The sequence below is a fragment of the Anopheles merus genome, chromosome 2L, assembly GCF_017562075.2.
Source record: "Anopheles merus strain MAF chromosome 2L, AmerM5.1, whole genome shotgun sequence".
In the NCBI taxonomy this organism is placed as follows: Eukaryota; Metazoa; Arthropoda; class Insecta; order Diptera; family Culicidae; genus Anopheles; species Anopheles merus.
This window is the reverse complement of record NC_054083.1, coordinates 10,767,284-10,785,907: the sequence shown is the minus strand read 5'-3', so window position 1 is coordinate 10,785,907 and position 18,624 is coordinate 10,767,284. Positions and strand designations below refer to the sequence as shown.

The window sequence follows — 18,624 nt, the reverse complement described above, 5'->3', positions numbered from 1 at the left end:
TCGGTATAAAACAAATATCCTACAACTGAGTTTAATTTGTCCCAACATATAACTAATCATGAGGTATTGCTTATGTGTTTCACATCCATGTTATGTTTCAATATCCGAATCTTCCATGTTATTTACAAATGTCTATTTATCTTATGAATAAATTTAGGCAAATTATGATTTATAAAAATGAGCTTATTTATTTTTTATGTTCTCTTTGGTGTTATTTTTTTTCAATTTGTCAAACAATTTTATAATATTTTATGAAACGTCATCTGCGAACCATGAAATATGTCCGGTCGTGGCCTTAGTGCGCAGGCGTCAGCTGGAGGAGCCGTGAAAGAATGACGTTTGTCGTGAAGTATACACAAAACGAAAAAAATCCCATTTTACTGTGATTTTCAACCAAAAGCAAATCGGTATAACTAAAGTAGAAGGTAATTAAAACAGCAACAGTGCGGCCGAAGAGATAGTACATTTTAGTTGGAAACATTATTGTAGCGCCATAAATCGCTCCAGCACGCGCTAATCGTTAACGGGCTGATTTGTGATTCTTTGTTTCTGTTCGCCCAGACAGGAAGTAAATGTACGCTACAAACATGAACAAATCGAACGAGAAAAGTATACACGAAATGTTGAAAAACACTCCGTCCATGAACGATAGCACTGATGTGGTTCACACCGGCTCCGAGCAGCAAACGATCAAGCACTCGACCACGCTGACCCTGCGAAACGTTAGCAATCACAGTTTATCGTCGCCAACCTCGGTCAGCCTGGAGGACGAGTCGGCGTACATTAAGAACGGCTCCTCGAAGCTCGATACGTTCCGCAACTGGAGCATTACCACGTACAAATGCACCAAACAGATTATGCTGGAGAAGCTGGGCAAATCGACGCGTACAGTCGATCTCGAGCTCGAGGCGCAGATCGACCAGTTGAAGGAGACGCAGAAAAAGTATCTCAGCATATTACGCCTGTCGCGCGCCTTCACGTCTCACTTTTACAACTGCATGCAAACCCAGAGCCTGCTGTCGGAAACATTTGCCGACCTGGCACAAAAGAGTCCGGAACTGCAAGAGGAGTTTCTGCGGAACGCCGAAACGCAGCGGATCCTGACCAAGAACGGCGAGCTGTTGCTAAATGCGCTGAACTTTTTCATATCGTCCATCAATACACTGTGCAATAAGACGATCGAGGACACGCTACTCACCATTCGCCAGTACGAGCTGGCGCGCGTAGAGTATGACGCTTACCGCGTGGACATGGAGCAGCAGCGAACGGGCGGTAGCGAACCGCAGCAAAAGTATTCGAACGATGAGGTGCAGAAGAAATACGAAAAGTGCAAAGATCAGTACGAAAAGTTGCGCTCGGACATAGTGGTAAAAATGCAATTTCTCGAGGAAAATAGGGTAAGTGGCCGAGTGCCGTGTGAACCTAAGAACCAGATTCGGAATTTCATACACGTTTTCGTTGATTTTAGATTAAAGTTATGCACAAACAGTTGCTGCTCTTCCACAACGCTATAGCCGCATACTTTGCCGGAAATGCGAACGGGCTGGAAAAGACGTTACAACAGTTTAACATTAGCGTGAGTATTCTAGCCGACATGTTATATTTGTGTTGTCTCGTCTAATCTCTAATTTACTTCTTGCTTGTAGCTAAAGAGCCCAAATTCCGTCACCAGTTCGTGGTTGGAACAATAGACTGCAACGCCGCTGTCCCAAACCGTGGCAAGCAGATAGATGCATCATTGTCATTTAAAAAGTATTTGATCTGAATGTGAATTTCGGTTTTTAAGCATATGATCGGACGAGTGTCGAAGCATTCTTGTCCAACCAGCACCCAGAGCAAATAATCGATCTGCCTTACTTGTTGTAGTGGTGAAAGCAGTCCTAGCAACAGACGGGGCTATTCGACGATTTTGAGATTTCCATTTTTTGAGATTCCTTTGGTCTAGATATTACTTAAAAAATCATTACAACTCTCGTGATTTCACATTATTTAATTGTCAGTATATTTATAAATGCATTATAGGATTGCACAGCTATTTATCTTCCGCCGGTGGAAAAGGTTCCATAACAAGACCTGTTATGATTATTGCAGAGCAAATACTTCCTTTTTTATGTACTAGTCACTTTTAATTTCCCTTACAATCATACTTCACTCAAGGCGGTTCTTTCGCTTTTAGCTCTCTTAGCTATTCATTTCGCGAATTTATTTTTGTTTCTTGTTCCAATAACAAAAAGCGGGCACTTTGGAAGGTTTGGGATGCAATCTGTTGGCGTCCTTTGGCCCTTTACAATGAGTGCCATGGGGCGCAGGAGCTTAGGCAATGCAAGTTGAAGTGAAAGGCAATTGTCATCGATTCGGTTTAGGTTAACGGTAGTCACACAATTTAAAAGCACTAACACCGCGCACCGTGAACGAGGTAATGGTAGAATGTAAATGGTACACGAATCTCACACCAAACTATACACATTCAGACAACAACAACACGATCATTGGCCTCGAAGCGTGTAAAATAAAGAGATTACTGTAAACAATAATCTCAGATCGCATCACAGCAGCAGCAAAAACAAAAGCTGGGGTACGTTTGATTGGGGTCATATATAAATTAGAATAATGTGAAGCTTGCATAGCGTGACTGTATAAATGGAGGAAAAATATGTTCGATGCATTGATGCAAGATTGGTCGAAATGATATTTTTGTTTTCCATGTAACAAAATGTAACGTAAATAATAGCTTCTCAAAAATTAAACAACTAAACTGAAACAACCAATGTTTGCAAATGCTTTTTTGTTTGTTTATTTGTTGTTCAACCCGACCAGGATACGGAGCGACGAAACAGTTTTATTTTTTACAATCAAATCCCACTACTTTGTTTGAAGTCTTCAGAAACTCTTTCAACGTTGACGGAAAGACGGATAACAGCTTGAAACGCTCTCCCATTTTGGATGGATTGGTAAGCTCGTCGTAACCGTCCGACAGCATTTTCCGATACTTCTCGTCCTTTGCTGCACTTAGCAGACTCTACAATACGCGTAACTTTGTTGTAATACTTTTTTTCGAGTATGTTTGTGCTATTTAATCTTACCTTTAATCGAGCGGAACCTTCCATCGCTTCCAAAAATGTCCCCTGGCTAACTGGCCCCAGTGTTGTGGCTTTGTCGTCTTGTTCAAGAAAATGCTTCAAGAATCCGAAATCGACATCAACCGTCAAGTCGGCACTTCCAGGATCTTGTAGCGGATCGTGCAGTTGGTGATTTTTAAACGACTGGAAGATAATGAATCAGAGCACAAAAGAAAAGTATTAAAATGCAAAATTGCATAACTACTCTCGCACACTTACCCTCAGTGTATCCGTTTTGTCACCTTCATGGCCATAGTCGATTATTAGCCCGAATCCCCCATGCCCGTCAATGCGTCTCGCCATGTCCTGTGCGATCTGTTCCGTCTCAAACGAGACCTCGACTCGATTTCGATCCCTCAAAAGTGACTGCTTACCATCGAATCGCTTCCCAAACACTACTGAGTACGGAGTTGCCCTGTTCGATTGTATGAAGCGAAAGCTCGGTTCCTTTTGCTCTGGATTAATATCAACCAACATTTCCTTCCACGAAGCACCGCCTTCGCTCGCTTCCTTACAGAACACGTGCACTGGCAGCGCATCGAAAAACTCGTTTGCCAGGATGATGGAAAATCCCTTCGGCACTTCCACGACATCTGTGTACCATCGAATATTGATACCGGAGCTGGCAGTGCCTTCCTGTACGTGAGGTTCACTTTGGTCCGCCGGTGTACGGTGGGCCATCCCGTTGCAAAGCTTGTCGGCCTGAAGGCGCTGCAAATTGGAGCTCATTTCCACCAGATGCACACTGACTCGATCTCTCGACAGCCCGAATCGTTCGAATACGCGCAGCACATCGTGCATCAGCGTTCCCTTGCCAGGTCCTAGCTCGATGAGCTGTATATGGCCATCATAGTTAAATTTTTGCAACTCATTTATACACCAAATGGCTACCAGCTTAAGAGGGTGAAAATGGGAAAACATCGTTATCCACCCAATCGTCACAAATCTATTTGTGGAATAAACCCGTCTTACCTCACCGAAAATTTGTCCAATTTCCGGCGCGGTGATGAAATCTCCAGTTGTGCCAAACACATTCTCCTTTGTACTGTAGTATCCAGCCGCTGGGTTTAGCAAAACTTCTCGCATATAAGTGGCCACCGTCATTGGCCCGGTAGCTCGTATCCGGCCGTGCAATGCTTCGGCCAATGTTCTTCGGTCGGAAGTGCCGGCTGGTTCCTTCGGTGGATCACGCCGCAGATTTTTTAGCTCCGTTATTGCACGTCTGTTAACAGCTTTGTAGCATTGTGATCGAGTAAATACACGACTCGGGCTGCTGCCAGCAATATTTGCGTTTAGCAAGGTTTGCAAAAGTGTTTTTGAACGGCGATGAAAAGAATTCATCTCTTGCGCGGTTTCACTTGTTTACACGAGTACGTTTGTTATGACATTTGCAGCAGGCGTAGAGCAGGCGTGTGCATGTGGTGGTGCGTACACGAGCCGATTTGTTTGCTTGTGTATGTGTGTACGGACTTGGTTATGAATGAAGAAGTTTTACAACTAGCAATTTCATTAAATAAGTGTGGGTGTAATTGAACTGTTTTTTTTTTTTTTTACAATTATGTAGTGTGTTACAAATGTCAGTTAAAAATTAGATTTAACCTCTTCATTTTGAAGCAAACTTTACTTTAAGATGATACGGCTTGCAGAACATGTTGTACATAAGCTCAATGATACTTATCAATGAAGCTCCAAAGAACAGTCCACCGATTCCGCCCAAAGAAACTGCAGTAGAGAAGTAATCTTACTGCCTGGGTTGATTTTTGGCCCTCATTTCTTACCAACGAAATCCAGCTTATTTCTGATAACTCGCCTTTGGTAGCGGAAAATTGGAACATTCAGCACTTCCAGTACAACTTTCCCAGGCTCGGAGCTAGATGCGGCAGAAGAGTAAGTTTCCCTGCACATAGAGTCGTACAGATAGAATCATAAAGTATGATTAAAAAAATGCAAATTTACTCACCCAATCACGTGAGTTTCCAAAGACTCGCATGCTTGCATACACGACTTTTCCTTGTGTACAGTGTGCACGTGCTTGGTGGATTGTCGTACATTGGCTTGTAACGTGAATGAAGCACACTTTTAATGTTGCTGAGCAAGATAATATGTTATAAATCATTATTTAGTCAATATTTCGTACCTTTGTTAATGCATAAAAGACCCTCAAAGTCACAGTAAAAATCTTCATCTAAAAATGTGTAACAAAGTGGATAGAATTAGTAAAACAGCCTAGAGCAGCAGGGTTTGTACATTAGCATACATTCTTTCGGTGAGGTCGGTATCGTACAGTTGCACAAATTCAATTCCAAGTTGATTCGATTGTACAGAAAACACTGCGAAAAGCTGTATGCGAGAGTTGGCGATAGCCTTTCCTCCGGGAATTTACATTTGCGCTTGTCGATCGGTTCATCCTTTACCTCGGGCTTATTTACTGTTTCGGTAATCTTGGGCGAACATTTATTACTAATCATTACGAAATGGGCTATTTCGGCATTAATAAATCGATTTTACCTCAAGCATAAAATGGGAGACCGTACCAGATTTTCTTAGTGCAAAGAATGGTTCCACAAAATTAGGATAATCTTCAGGGCTGTGGATGTACATCTAGAAAGGTAAAAAAGGATTACAGACACATTTAATTTCGACAATTCTTTAGTTAGTCGAAAGTTAGTTAGTTAGTTAGTTAGTTAGTTAGTTTTAAGTTACCATATAGTTTATACTGTCATAGTTTCGATAACGAAATTCTAAACTTCTTTTACGAGTCCACACGTTGAACTTAAGCGGCAAGTTATCGAATTTGAGCTCACTGAAATGGTAAAGGTATTATTTGTATTACTATTACTACTAGTAGTAAAAGTAGTAGAAGTAGTAGTAGTATTACTTTAGACTACTTACTGATCAAATATACTGTTTGCCGTAAAACAGTTGCCCATCTCGGTGAGAGTGTAGCGAAAAATATGATTACAATCAAAGGACTTTCCGACAAACTTCACATCGAAAAGCACGTCCTTGCAATTGGAAGGAAGAAACTAAAAGAAACAATAAAGGGTATTTATTTTGGTATGCGACAATCTAACATACTAACTATCTACGTACCCTATTTTTCATCACTTTTAGATTAAGATTGCAAGTACTATTGAGACCTTTGCATATTGCGGTAATATCTTCGTCGAGATTACTGTTCGGGTTGATGAATAGGTATGTTTGAGCCATTTTCGGCCACAAATAATCGGTACTGAAATATTACAACACAAAAACTACAATTTATAGATCCAACTACAACATTATACCGTTTCAGCACTAAACCTTTTAGCGGGTGTAAAGTTAGTAATCTTCCAATGTTCCTTAAGGAAGCTGGAAATTTGATTAGTACGCCCTTTGGCGTAGCAGAGCGATATTGCCGGAAAGGTGCTGTTCCAGCGAAGGTAAGTCGTGTCCGGATTAACACTAATTGTTTCATCGTATGTATCGATTGTAAACAGCAGAATAAAGACCATCGATGCGAATGATCCGCATAGTACTAGGACCCAAAAACTTCTGTAAGGAACAAAAAAAAAACAACACTTAATCGCATCAGAGTTTGTTTGCGTTCAGTTTTTCCACAGTCCACTTGCCTTGCATAGCTGTTGCAGCGTGTTCCAAGGTACTTCATACCATTGATAGTGCTATTGTCGGCCGCCTTACGCAAACGATGCTTGATTAGTAGTTTATTTTTTAGCGGTCCTTCAATGGTGTGCATTTTTACTATTGGAATAGGGCTCATCCGATTTACTTGTCTTAGTTTACTTGAATTATGTGCCCATCTTGCAGTAGTTTGTTCAGTTTGCGCAACAGCCTGACTGTTTTTCAAATATTTGGTCATAATGGAACGATAATTATCTTCTGGTATACAATTCATACTATTTAAAAACTGTAAATCGTCCCAAATTCTTTATATAAAGCGCATGGGATCCTGTTGGGCAGATTCTGAACAGTCGATTATATGGAACCTACTTCTAGGCGGCAGGTCACTTTTAGAGAAATAAGTTGACTGATTTTCTTGAATATACATGATTTCAATTTATAGCTACCGGTACATAATTCGTAATGAACTTTTCTTGTTACGCTCGCCCTTTTAAAAGCTTAATCGTATAATTTGCTAATCATTTGACCGGTCGCCCCAATGTTACGTGTAACATGCAAGCATGCTGCATTTTGAGGTCTGGGTCAGCGAATATCCTTTATTTCATTTACACTACACGACTTGAACTTGTTGTCTGCTATGTGAATCAACTTGTTACACAATAGTAACAAAATGTCTTTCTGATTGAGGTGTACTTAATTTTTTTCTCACGTCCTTCATGAGCCATACAAATCAAGATAAATAAAAAAAATAGAACACCATTGTGGAATGCAACTTACTTTTATCGTTTAAATTAGGGTAAATTTTCCTTTGGTTATTCGAAAACCAAAACTACTCCATCCAAATTTAACACAAATAAATCATTAAAACCTTTAATTAAAATAGCAATTCTACAAATAAAACAATAAAAGCATTGGATTGTCATTAGAGGACATCCATAAACCACTCAATAACATACCTCCTAGTTTTGTAGTAATGTCTAACTTAATGTCTATTTCACAAGTCAATTTTTGCTTGATTTTTGCATTACTGGAAGATTCCAGCTGTAGGATGTGTTAGTACATTAGTATACATAGTAACTGTTTTTATGATATTTTTTCCTATGTTATATACAAGTTGTAAGCATTATAAGTTTATTTAATAGTGATGCGCGTTGCGTTCCGAACCTGCCAGGTGCGATCCGTTCCAGCATGCAAGCATCCGGACCGCAATCCTTATTTTTTACCCAAGCAGGTTCAAACTGAACCTGTTGCTCCTACCGTTCTTTGCGATCCGACCTGAACCGACTGTTATCAACGATCTTATCGATGCGATCTGAACCGGCTGCTCTCAGCGTTCTCGGCGATCTGTGCTGGGCCGGTTGCTCTCAGTGCTTATTGCGATCCGGTAGAACGCACGACATTCTACTCTCTTTGTATTGATGAGCCGGTTTGCCGGTTCAATTTAAACCTGCTTCTCTCAGCGTTCTTTTCGATCCAGTCTGGAACGCACGATCATCTGCTCTCTTTCGTACGATGGGCCGATTTGGTACGTACAAAAGAAGCAGGTAAAATCTGAACCTGTTTCTCTCAGCGTTCTTTTCGTCCCAAGCTCCCGACCACGCTGGTTTTCGCTGGTCTTTTCGGGGATAATTCGTTAACGAATTATCCCCGAAAAGACCAACGAAATACAGATCATTTTCGGGGATAGTGAACACACGTGAAAGATGAACCCATGCGAAAAAGAGCTAAAAATAGAAATGAACATTCGGATTCACTCCCTCCACTCATGTTCCAATTCATGCTCATGCTTCATCCTTGATGCTACCAACCACATCGCTAGTTCTATTTGGAATCACTTTGCCAGTTGCGCCACCATATTATTATTCATTATCGTGCTATTTACTGGTTTGGTTGTATGAAGGGGTACTGATACTAAATAAATGAAAAGAAATAAATAAAACAATAAAAATAACAGATTAACTATTAAACACGCATTTCTAACAATGAGTAAATGGGTTTGAAGTTATTGGAGGAGGATGTTTTAAAAATTAAATAAAACTTTAAATCATCAATAAAAACAATAAAAATGGAATTGAACTCATGTCGACCATGGTACAAACATTACACCATTAACATTTGACCATAACTACTTCATGAACATGAATTGTTATCTATCACTTTTAAACCCTTCAAATATAATACAATGAACAAAGATATGTGTAAAAGTTCATCGATGCGTGTGAGAGAGTAGGGCTGATGAATAGAGAGAGATGGCATGAGTTTGTGTTCATTATCCCCGAAAAATTTCGCTTGGGGTTCCGGTAAAGAACGGCCTTCTCTTTTGCTTCTTTCTAGTATGGACACACACACACATTCTGTCTATGTGAGTGATAACAGCGCAAGCCATACTCTTTCAGTCAAAGAGATAACGGTACAACACCTGAGCCGTGAAGCCAGGATAGAGATTTATGATTGGTGGGAAGCTAATCGCTAAAATTTAAAGAGACAATCCTGCACTAGCGGTAAGCACAATGAATGAAATGTTTCTCTTCTGCCCTATGGATGTTATCAGTATAGGTGCGTTATTTTGATTGGATTGTGGTAGTCAATGACTTGCTATGTGTCTGGTGCTAAGCTGCTTCGTTGCGCATGCATCTCCAATGAACTCATTTGAATTTTTACTTTAGATCTTCTTTGTGCAACTAAATATTGAGGGTGCATGACATGTTTATCCTTCCGCAATAATTTATTTAACGCCGTTTATCGCCCCGTGAAACAGAAACAGAAACAACTTAACAGTCTATGTATTTTAAATAAACCAATGTTATTCGATGCTATCTGCTTCTATTAAGAAATATTAATTCAATCAGCGTAGTTTAATCCATACGAAATTTAAAAAAGCCGATTAAACTTGTAAGCTTTATGATTTTGCATCAACATTTCATACGCGTTGCAACAAATTTCTGATTTACTTCTTTATTTAGAAGTATAAAAAGGGAATAATGATTAATTTTAGTAAAAACAAACAAAATTCCTTAAGCTTTTAATGAAAAAGGAACTGTATAGCGGGCTACTTAAGTTAAGCGGGTATATTTTAGTAGAAGAATAGTTTTACACATTCAGTAAACTATTATTAAGCTTTGTTTTAATTGAAACTGTGTGATTACTGCATAAAAAATATAATACAAAATATTCAAAGAATACTTTGAAGTTAATCATATATAAAGTGAGCAACTGAAAAAAGCGTAACCATGGTAGGTCATCTTGAACCTGCGACCTGCGTTCCGCGTTCCGTTCTTTTTCTCCAGATTGGCAGGTTCGTTCCGTTCCTCGATTTTCGGAACTATTCTCATCACTATTATTTAAGCTAGGTTAAGGCCGCTTTAAGGTGAACTTCTTCTTCTTCTTCTTTTTGGCTCAACAACCGTTGTCGGTCAAGGCCTGCCTGTACCACTTATGGGTTTGGCTATCAATGACTTTTGAATTACCGTTTAATATAAATGTATTAGGACATACATGAGTACAGGCGTCCCCCGAGTTACAACCCCTTCGAGTTACGACGATTCGCAGATACGACGATTTTGATTTTGACAGTTAAAAGTTTTCATTGACAAGAAATTGATGTATTTTTTTGAATATCTGGGCTGATAACCGTTGTACACACATTTCCAAAGATTTCACAACTACCCTATCTTGAATATCTATATTGTGTACGGTTTTTAACATATAATTATTACATTATCGAACATTATTTTAAATAAAAAACACGATATCACAATTTCAAACTCTTCAACTTCGGTTATAAACTTTATATTCATAGATATTCGACATACGACTTTTTCGACTTACGCCTTACTTTGGGACATTTTTTCGGTCCCAAATACAGTCGTATCTCGGGGGACACCTGTATTTTGAAATCCGTGGATCAAATGCGGCCGCAAGATTTTTCTGTGTGGCCCGCGAAAAAAAAAAATTAAACCTCCATAATAATGAAGTTGATATTATAAAACTTGTATAAAAAAGAAATCTGAAATGGAAAAATCAAACAATCAATACAAACTCTTCAATTGAATCTGAGTTTATATTCGCAATCGGTATAACAATTAAATAAATAAATAAATAAATTATATTCGATCTACGCCTGCCTTAACAGCAACCTAAGTTTCAGGGTATTTAATCTGTGAAGATGAGTGTTAACAAGCATGGATGCACGACATCTTCAGTAGAAAAGTAAAGGTGTTAGATCACAGTCGCGTTAAATATAAAATATTATATATTATATATTTAGGTAAAAAGACTATTTATTTGGATTAACGGCGTATATGTACATGGATAAGTTTGTTTTACAAAAACATTCGATCAAATTTCTGATATATGTTTCAAGAATCGATAGAAAATTCCATTCAAACGAAAATATCCAATATTTACAAGTAAATACCCAACAAAGTTAAAAAAAAGTCAAATCGATCCATTTAAGAAAAACGTGTTTTGTCCTCTTTTGCTCATAGTGAAGCTATTTGTTTTCCTTTTATTTACTTTCTCATATTTCATAATTATTTGCCGTATCAATCTGTTTGTTTTGTTTTAAAAAGACAAAGCCGCTACCCTATCAAACCCTTGGCAGGGCTTATCCAAGTCACACAATGAGCAACCTACAACGAAATCTGGTATAAACATGCGCATCACAAAACTATCAAACATATGTCCAGCTGAGCTGGTGGATTACTGACTCGAAAATAGTATCATTTATCTATGCCAATGGATAAAAAATAATTATAAATAAACACCGTTTTCAATCCCAACTACCACCACCTACTCGTAAAGCGGCGTTAGGCATTCCCCTCACGCGGGAAGACAATTATCCTTTTTTTCTTCCCTCGCAAATTATACTTTTCCCCCTTGGCAATGCCTAGGCAAGAGCCTTTTTATGCACACATACAAGCTACGGTATGTTACGGTCGGGAGGACAATGCCACCCCGTTCCGTTTAACCATATGCATTAGAATTGGTTGCGCTAATAGAATTTAACGCATCTACCACACTCTTATTGCAGCTCTTTAAATTGCTGTGGGTACTTCTGCTTAATCAAATCATTAGAAACTGATTATAAAAGAGCAGAAAGGTTATCTGGATTGGGTTAGACGTATTTAAAGTATAGCAATTTTAATTTATTTATTTAAAATTTATTAGAAAATTTCATCCTAATAGCTGTATTCCGCTCTATTGTGATTGTTTGCAATTGCAATCACTAATCAATTTATTTGATTAGTTCTGTGTGCATTAATTCAGATGGTGGTGGAATGTTTCGCGGTACAAAACCATACCAAAATGCCGATATACTCGATAACGCCTAGCATTTGTTATCTTTCCGTGCTGCTACAACCATAGGACCGTTGGACCGCGTTCCGGAAGCGAGCAAGCATGCCCGATTTCCGCACAACTGCTACTGATAACCTACGGCAACGGCGCATTGTTTACCGTTCCACAACACGAGAAGCCGTTTTTTCTCTAGCCAAAAATCAATTTCTCTACACCCAACACATAACACAACAGTGTGCCCTTTCGTTATGGTGTAGGCCTGCCTCAGTGTGTATCGGACGCACCTTTCGAAGACGGGACGTTTGTGCGAGTGTCGTTGCAGTTACGTTTTGTTTTAATTTAATACACTTTTTTAGTTTCGAAGCGTTTAATTGTGTTTCGTACTGATCGTTTACGCCCTGCACAACTCAGGCTTCAAGCTGCTCCGTGATAGGGTAAGTTGTGTAATCGGTTTTACTTTACTGTGCCATTTTCATTGTTCGCTTTTTGCAAATATCAAATGGACATCGGGGTGTCCATTACGATCGAAAAGCTATTTGAACCACTTTCAACACTACCGCTGCCAACATCAGTCTGCTGAACGTATCGATTCCATTACAACCAGATCGACGGCACCTAACGTAATGATGGTAATTTTCCGCCAAATAATATTCCACCAACGTTAACCCAGACCCCGCTGGGGAATCTCTCTCATTCCCGCTACCTTTTCCAGTGTGTGTGTGTGTTCTGCCCAGTATACCAATTGTTTCGTATTTAACAATCCTAAGCATATAAACACACCGAGACAGTCCCTTCAGTGCTGCTACTTCAAACAATTACTACGATCGAAGGGTGTCGAAGGGGCGGAACGACAAATCCGGTAGTGATAAATTGCTCCCTAGACAGATTGTGAAATCCCATTTTGGCAGGTTGAGGTCCCGTTGAGTACGTCTATGTGTATGTGTATGTATGTCTGTGAGTTTGTCTGCACATGTGTCCCTTAAAAGAGCATTGGCAAGAGTGTCGGATTTGTTTCTGTCCTGCATCCTAGACGCACCAGCTGCAAAGCCAAGGCTTCTAGGCGTGGTGGTATCTGTAAACTTGTGTCAAACAAACCTGCAGGAGAGTCTTTGGAACTAATACTTGCTGCTTCAGAGACGAAAAGTTTTCAGTTTGAAATGGTTGAATTTTGCGTGACATTTTGCAACCACCAAATACCTATAGCCTGGACAGTGGCGGCTTGAACGGTACGCAGACTAAGCGGTCGCGAGGGGTTCCGTGGGTGTGAGAGCTCCAGCAATTGTAAGAGCACCATATATTTTAGTGATTCGGGGGCTCCGTTCTGGATCCGCTGCTGAGCCTGTAGTAATGTTGCTTTTTGCTACCGTTTAATTTGAGTGATAACGTCCTTCAAACTTAACGACACTCGCTTTTTTGTAGTTTTTCACAATTGGACGTTGATATTATTGTAACTCTGAATCCTTTTTGTGTGCCTTATTTTATTTTTTATAAACGTGTAACAAAGTTAAAGACAGGATATTTTGGCAAGCATTTTATTTAAAATTTTATCATTTAAAAAGAAATTGAGTTAATTTTTTACACGATTTTTTACATTATTTTTTGTCTTTTCATCAAGATGGACGACATTGTCTTATATTATAAGCACAATATTATAATGTTATTCAATCTAAATTTTAACCTTAATTATTTAAAGATATTTAAATGCGTTATCAATATAAATAAAAATTATTTTTACTTTCTTCAATTTTTAAATTTAAACCGATAAACAAGAAACATCTACATTCATTCCATAAGAAATTTTATATTTATCAGTTTATTGTGTGTGTGTGTGTGTGTGTGTGTGTGTGTGTGTGTGTGTGTGTGTGTGTGTGTGTGTTATATTATTAGATTTATGATTACTAAATGTATATTAGATAGTAAGAGCAACATGGAGATTTATTCCACAGACATATTGGCTCCTACATATCCGGACAGCTTCAATTCAAGCCTGTATAAGTCCTGCATGATCATGATAGGTCACATGAACGCAATGAATTTTATTTATAAGAATTAAAATAATATGATAATCTCGAAAAGTTCAGAAAAATATCCACTTTTTGATGAGGATTGAGAAAGATGGAAAACTAAGTAATAAATAAAAATGAATATTTTTGATTGTTTTAAATACCATGGTTAAATAACATACATATAGTATCTTATTAATAATTTGCTTGGAATCAACAACCAACCATATGACAAAAACTAGTAAAATTTCAAATAAAATCGTTGAAGATTTAAATACAGGAAATGTACAGCTTGCTACATACAACCACACTCCAAAAATTCATCCAAATCCGTCATTTCCTTTCAATGCATTTGTGTATGTGCCTTTTATTCCGCACTCTCCCGTCGTCTATAAACAGGTTGCCGTTACAACCCCGGAACAGGAAAATAAAACATACGCACACACACACCCCCCCCCCCTATATCTCCTTAAACTGCACTATGGGGTAATTGAAACACGTGTTGATTTCGGGATTAACTTGGAAACTTGGCTAGCGCATCCTTCCTTATCCCTATCTAACCGACATTCCCCTCGGGAGCAATGGGAACGCAAGAGGGTGGAATTGGGATCGCTCGCAGGAGGGTAGGGATTTTGAATCGCAAATTCTAATTCACGAAAACGAAATTTACCACGACGACGGTTCTCGCGCGGGCATGAATGCTAACGCCCATAATTACAATGTAATTGGTCGATCGTTTGGTGTTTGGAAGTTTAGGCGAAGACACCTGCAAACCGAGGGGTTGTAGATTGTTTGGTGATGCTATCTCATCCGAACCCCTCAATCTGGTGAAACCGCGAACGACGGGACACCAACGGCTAACACCCGATCCGTCATGGTCATGGTTGTGCCAATTGTGTTTGGTGTGTAAGTAAATTATGCATCCAGTGCACGCTCCCAACACTCAAAGTGTTGACAGCGGCGCGTGTGAAAGTCAAGCCATCAAGCCGTCGCCATAGGTGCAGTGGCGTTAAATTAGGAGCAGCTGATAAGTGCGTGTGAATTGGTGGCGAATGTAAGTATGATACAACATTCAATTAGAATTACACCCAGGTCCCGGTGGTGCGTTCGTGTCTCAATGGGAAAGAGAAGTTTCACTCTAATCAACACTTCGCAGAACATTCATTGTAAGGCATCGTTATACGGTATCGTTCGACATCAATCAATGTAGGGAAGGGAATGGATCATGTTTCCATGGAATTTAATCTACAGAATTTTAAGATTCTTTATTCATTTGACAATTGTTAGTGTAATTGTGAAGCTAGGACATGTTAAAATCCGACCGGGATACCGAATAGACGGACGAAAGCGAGAGACCGTGAGCGGTTTCGGACAATCCTCCAGGCCAGACAGCAAAGGTTTTGTAGCGCTGGATAACTAAGGACATATTAAAATGCCTTTGTTTGTTTAAAAAAAATTGTTTAAATCTTCAAAAGGAAACTGTTTGAATCAAAAGTATTTGCCAGCAACTAGTTCCTATTATTTGGTATTGCTATTCGACTAAACCGTATTCAGACAAGCTTACAAGACTTATTAGTCGCGAGGACTGCCTGGAAAACATTTTTTGCTACGCGAAGTTGGTCCGAAAAGAGATCCGATTCTCATTTGCCTTTGTAGATACCAGTACGACTTTCGAATGGACCACGCAGCCGCCATAAGCTATTAATAAATATGTTGAAAAGCTATCATTGAGGGCTTTTTCGATACTGGCCAGTTGATTTATATGGAGTTTGACGCTTGACGGCTGAAATCATGTCTACACTCTATACAAATCCACACGCAAAACTAGCCTCAGTATTTCAGCCGCGATTATTTCAGCCTGAAAAATAAGTACACAAACGCCGATTTGTCGCACATAATACTCATGAGGGATTCATTTTTTGCTGATGGATAAATATTGCGCCATGAAACGTTAACAATTGCGTGGGTTGATTTTTTAAGTTTTATAAAAGTACTTTAACTCATTTCAAACAATTTTTACATGCATCTTTTTTGAGCACAATTGCTGAATTCCAAAATGGCGGACCGTAACTGTCAAATTGTTACAAACTTTTGTTCCAAACTTTTCAGTTCGCTGGTCACATAGCTCCACAAATAACGTTATTGAGGACACATATGACGCAATCTTTAGTTAATGGAAGCGTTTAAATCTCGTGTTAAGAACATGCTAAGTGTTACTATCAAATGTATACAGCTTTCCATTATTAGAGGATGTTCTTCTTCTTTATGAAGTAAACGATGTTTTGATGAAAATTGTCATTTTATGGACATTTCATTTGATTCTTTATAAAACCTTCGCGTTCTTAAGTAAATGAAATTAACCATATTATAATAGTCTGGGAGTGTAACTGAGCTATAATGTTTTACAAAGATATTACTCCTTGTATGTTTGAAAACATTTTATTGCAGCATTGAACTCTATCGGACACAAAATGAATGGCACACATTCACCCGACATGATTAGTCGGTTCCGCGACCTGAAGCTGCTCGAGTCAGGCGAAGGACCCCGGCCGGAACCAACACAGCATGGGGAACCGACGCACCATCGGCATCAGCGATCGTTCACCTCCCAGTCAGCGGCCACCAAGTCCCAGTTCATTCCGGCCATTTGTAACTTTCAAACGGCGCGGAAAATGGCACAGGAAAACCTCGAGCACCAGCCGCTGCCGGATGCAGTGATTGATATTGCATTTCGGAAAGCGCAGGCCGCCGGATTCCCCAATCCCGGCATGGAGCTAAGCGTTGGACCGTACGCAACCGGTAGGTAAATGGGAAGGGAAGCGCAGTCTCCACAGCCGTCACAATCGATGGACTGCTTGCTGTTATGCATTTCTGCGCTCTTTCCACAGGCGTTGGTTGTAAGAACTACAAGGCAGGACCTACCAAGTGCACCAAGTATCGTGTCTATCGGCCAAAAACGTGCGGCGTCATACCGAAGGTGCCGAGTGCGCTGGACACACCCGAGCGGCCGGAAAGTATGCGCGTGAAGAAGAAGGTCGGTGCAATGGATTTGGCAATCGGTTGGGAGTTTCGTACCAAGCACGAACCACGCTCACAAACCTACATGGACGGCTCGAAACCCTCGGTGGCGCCTCCGATATTCGAAGTGGTAGAGCCGGCCAAGGACCTAAATCTGCCCGCGGGTAAGTCGCTCTGTCCCGTGGGGACCTGTCAAATAAACATCGCACCACAAATCATTGCCAATTCAATTGTTTCTTTGTTTGCCCCTTTACCCTTTACGTATCTAATCCACCTGCACTGTGTACCCCTACGCTTACAGTGGTACACGCTGGAGGCGTCTTTTCCAACACCCTCGGGGAGGAGGACTTTTTCGACCGTGATGTTATTCGACAGCACAAGCGCCTGGTACGCCCGACCAGCAATCGCTGCAAGTGTGGCAACAGTTCTGCCCGCTCGTCCAAATCGCCAAACGCTGCTGGCCGGCAGCAGCAGCAGCGAAAGAATGGTAGTGGAAGACAGGATCGCCAACATGATCTGCCACAGCAGCATCAGCAGAAACACCACGAGGAACCGACCACGATGGAAATCAACAATAACAACCTGCCGGCAGTGCGTGGATCGGCCCGATCGCACGGCTCTTCACAGGGAAAGGAAATTGCGGAACTCCAACGTCACGGTGGCAGCGCAAATTCGATGGAGCGCAAACTGCACGAGGCAGCGGCCAAGCATGCGGAGCGGATCGAACGCTTCTGTCACAAGTTCGCGCCCGAGGAGTTTCCGTACAACTTCCACCAGGAGTACCGGTGTGCGTTTAAGGCCGGCATACCGCAGAGCAATGTGTCGGGCACGCTGAGCAGCTTCGATACCGGACCGAACGGAACGCAGCGCAAACCGGCCAACTACAAGAAGCTGCTGCACATTCCCAAACCACGCGAGCCGTACACGAAGAAGAACTACGTTATCGATACGTTAGCGCCACCGTTTGCCTTCTGGAAGAAGGGTTCCGGCTATCCGGACTATTGGCGACTGATCAGCGTCTATCAGCAGGCGTACAATAAGCCGATCGAGAAGAGAAAGTACCCGCTTCTCAAGACCGTGTACCAGTAGTAGTGGACAGGACAGGGACGAGAAACTCCATTAAGTCAGCTCAATTATTCATAACCTTATCATATACACAAACATACACACATACACTCATACGTACACCTTTAGGTTCCTTAGGTCAATTTTGATTTGTCGATTTTCACCAATAGCAGATTGTGTCAAGCCCTGTACTTTATAGTCTGATGCGGAATGGATAATAAAACGGAACATTTCGAGGAGTCTCCAGGGAGAGATGAACTCATGCCAATTTAGTGCGAGAAGGGTTTTGCTTTAGCTGCTCGCCATCGGTGGTTTTGTCCGCATAAGATGGCACCCACAAACAACTGCATGAATGTTATTTATTATTTAAAATTAAATAATCATAAATAAGGACAACATCGTCGTCGTCCTGATCGGTATTATTGGTTTCAAAAGCGTAATCTTACGAGAGGGATGGAATTGCAGGGAGATGGTGGTATCAGTGTTCTTCCTTGCCCGCC

General features: G+C 40.5%; 3 protein-coding genes across 7 annotated transcripts; 2 read left to right on the top strand and 1 right to left on the bottom strand.

The window, feature by feature from the left end:
* The first annotated feature begins 305 nt into the window (after positions 1 to 305).
* On the top strand, positions 306 to 2,751 carry LOC121593212 (arfaptin-2). 2 transcript variants are annotated; one of them, XM_041915403.1, is made up of 4 exons: positions 306 to 425; positions 566 to 1,397; positions 1,469 to 1,576; positions 1,647 to 2,751. In XM_041915403.1, the coding sequence occupies exons 2-4, from the start codon at positions 573 to 575 to the stop codon at positions 1,689 to 1,691; spliced, it is 978 nt and encodes a 325-aa protein (XP_041771337.1). In that variant the 5' UTR covers positions 306 to 425; positions 566 to 572; the 3' UTR covers positions 1,692 to 2,751. The 2 variants fall into 2 exon arrangements, with proteins under 2 accessions (XP_041771337.1, XP_041771336.1); XM_041915402.1 differs by having other exon boundaries at positions 562 to 1,397; positions 1,647 to 2,750.
* Positions 2,752 to 2,776: 25 nt separating this feature from the next.
* Positions 2,777 to 4,518, bottom strand: LOC121593211 (protein arginine methyltransferase NDUFAF7 homolog, mitochondrial). The gene is made up of 4 exons (XM_041915401.1): positions 4,092 to 4,518; positions 3,339 to 4,013; positions 3,084 to 3,263; positions 2,777 to 3,019 (listed from the first exon to the last, which is right to left on the bottom strand). The coding sequence occupies exons 1-4, from the start codon at positions 4,458 to 4,460 to the stop codon at positions 2,840 to 2,842; spliced, it is 1,404 nt and encodes a 467-aa protein (XP_041771335.1). The 5' UTR covers positions 4,461 to 4,518; the 3' UTR covers positions 2,777 to 2,839.
* A 1,305-nt stretch (positions 4,519 to 5,823) lies between these two features.
* On the top strand, positions 5,824 to 18,384 carry LOC121593209. 4 transcript variants are annotated; one of them, XM_041915398.1, is made up of 7 exons: positions 5,824 to 5,936; positions 6,042 to 6,164; positions 6,234 to 6,314; positions 6,415 to 6,541; positions 16,490 to 16,840; positions 16,930 to 17,223; positions 17,361 to 18,384. In XM_041915398.1, the coding sequence occupies exons 5-7, from the start codon at positions 16,513 to 16,515 to the stop codon at positions 18,146 to 18,148; spliced, it is 1,410 nt and encodes a 469-aa protein (XP_041771332.1). In that variant the 5' UTR covers positions 5,824 to 5,936; positions 6,042 to 6,164; positions 6,234 to 6,314; positions 6,415 to 6,541; positions 16,490 to 16,512; the 3' UTR covers positions 18,149 to 18,384. The 4 variants fall into 4 exon arrangements, with proteins under 4 accessions (XP_041771332.1, XP_041771333.1, XP_041771331.1 ...); XM_041915399.1 differs by lacking the exon at positions 5,824 to 5,936 and having other exon boundaries at positions 6,036 to 6,164; XM_041915397.1 differs by lacking the exons at positions 5,824 to 5,936; positions 6,042 to 6,164; positions 6,234 to 6,314; positions 6,415 to 6,541 and adding an exon at positions 12,154 to 12,472.
* The last annotated feature ends 240 nt before the right edge of the window (positions 18,385 to 18,624 follow it).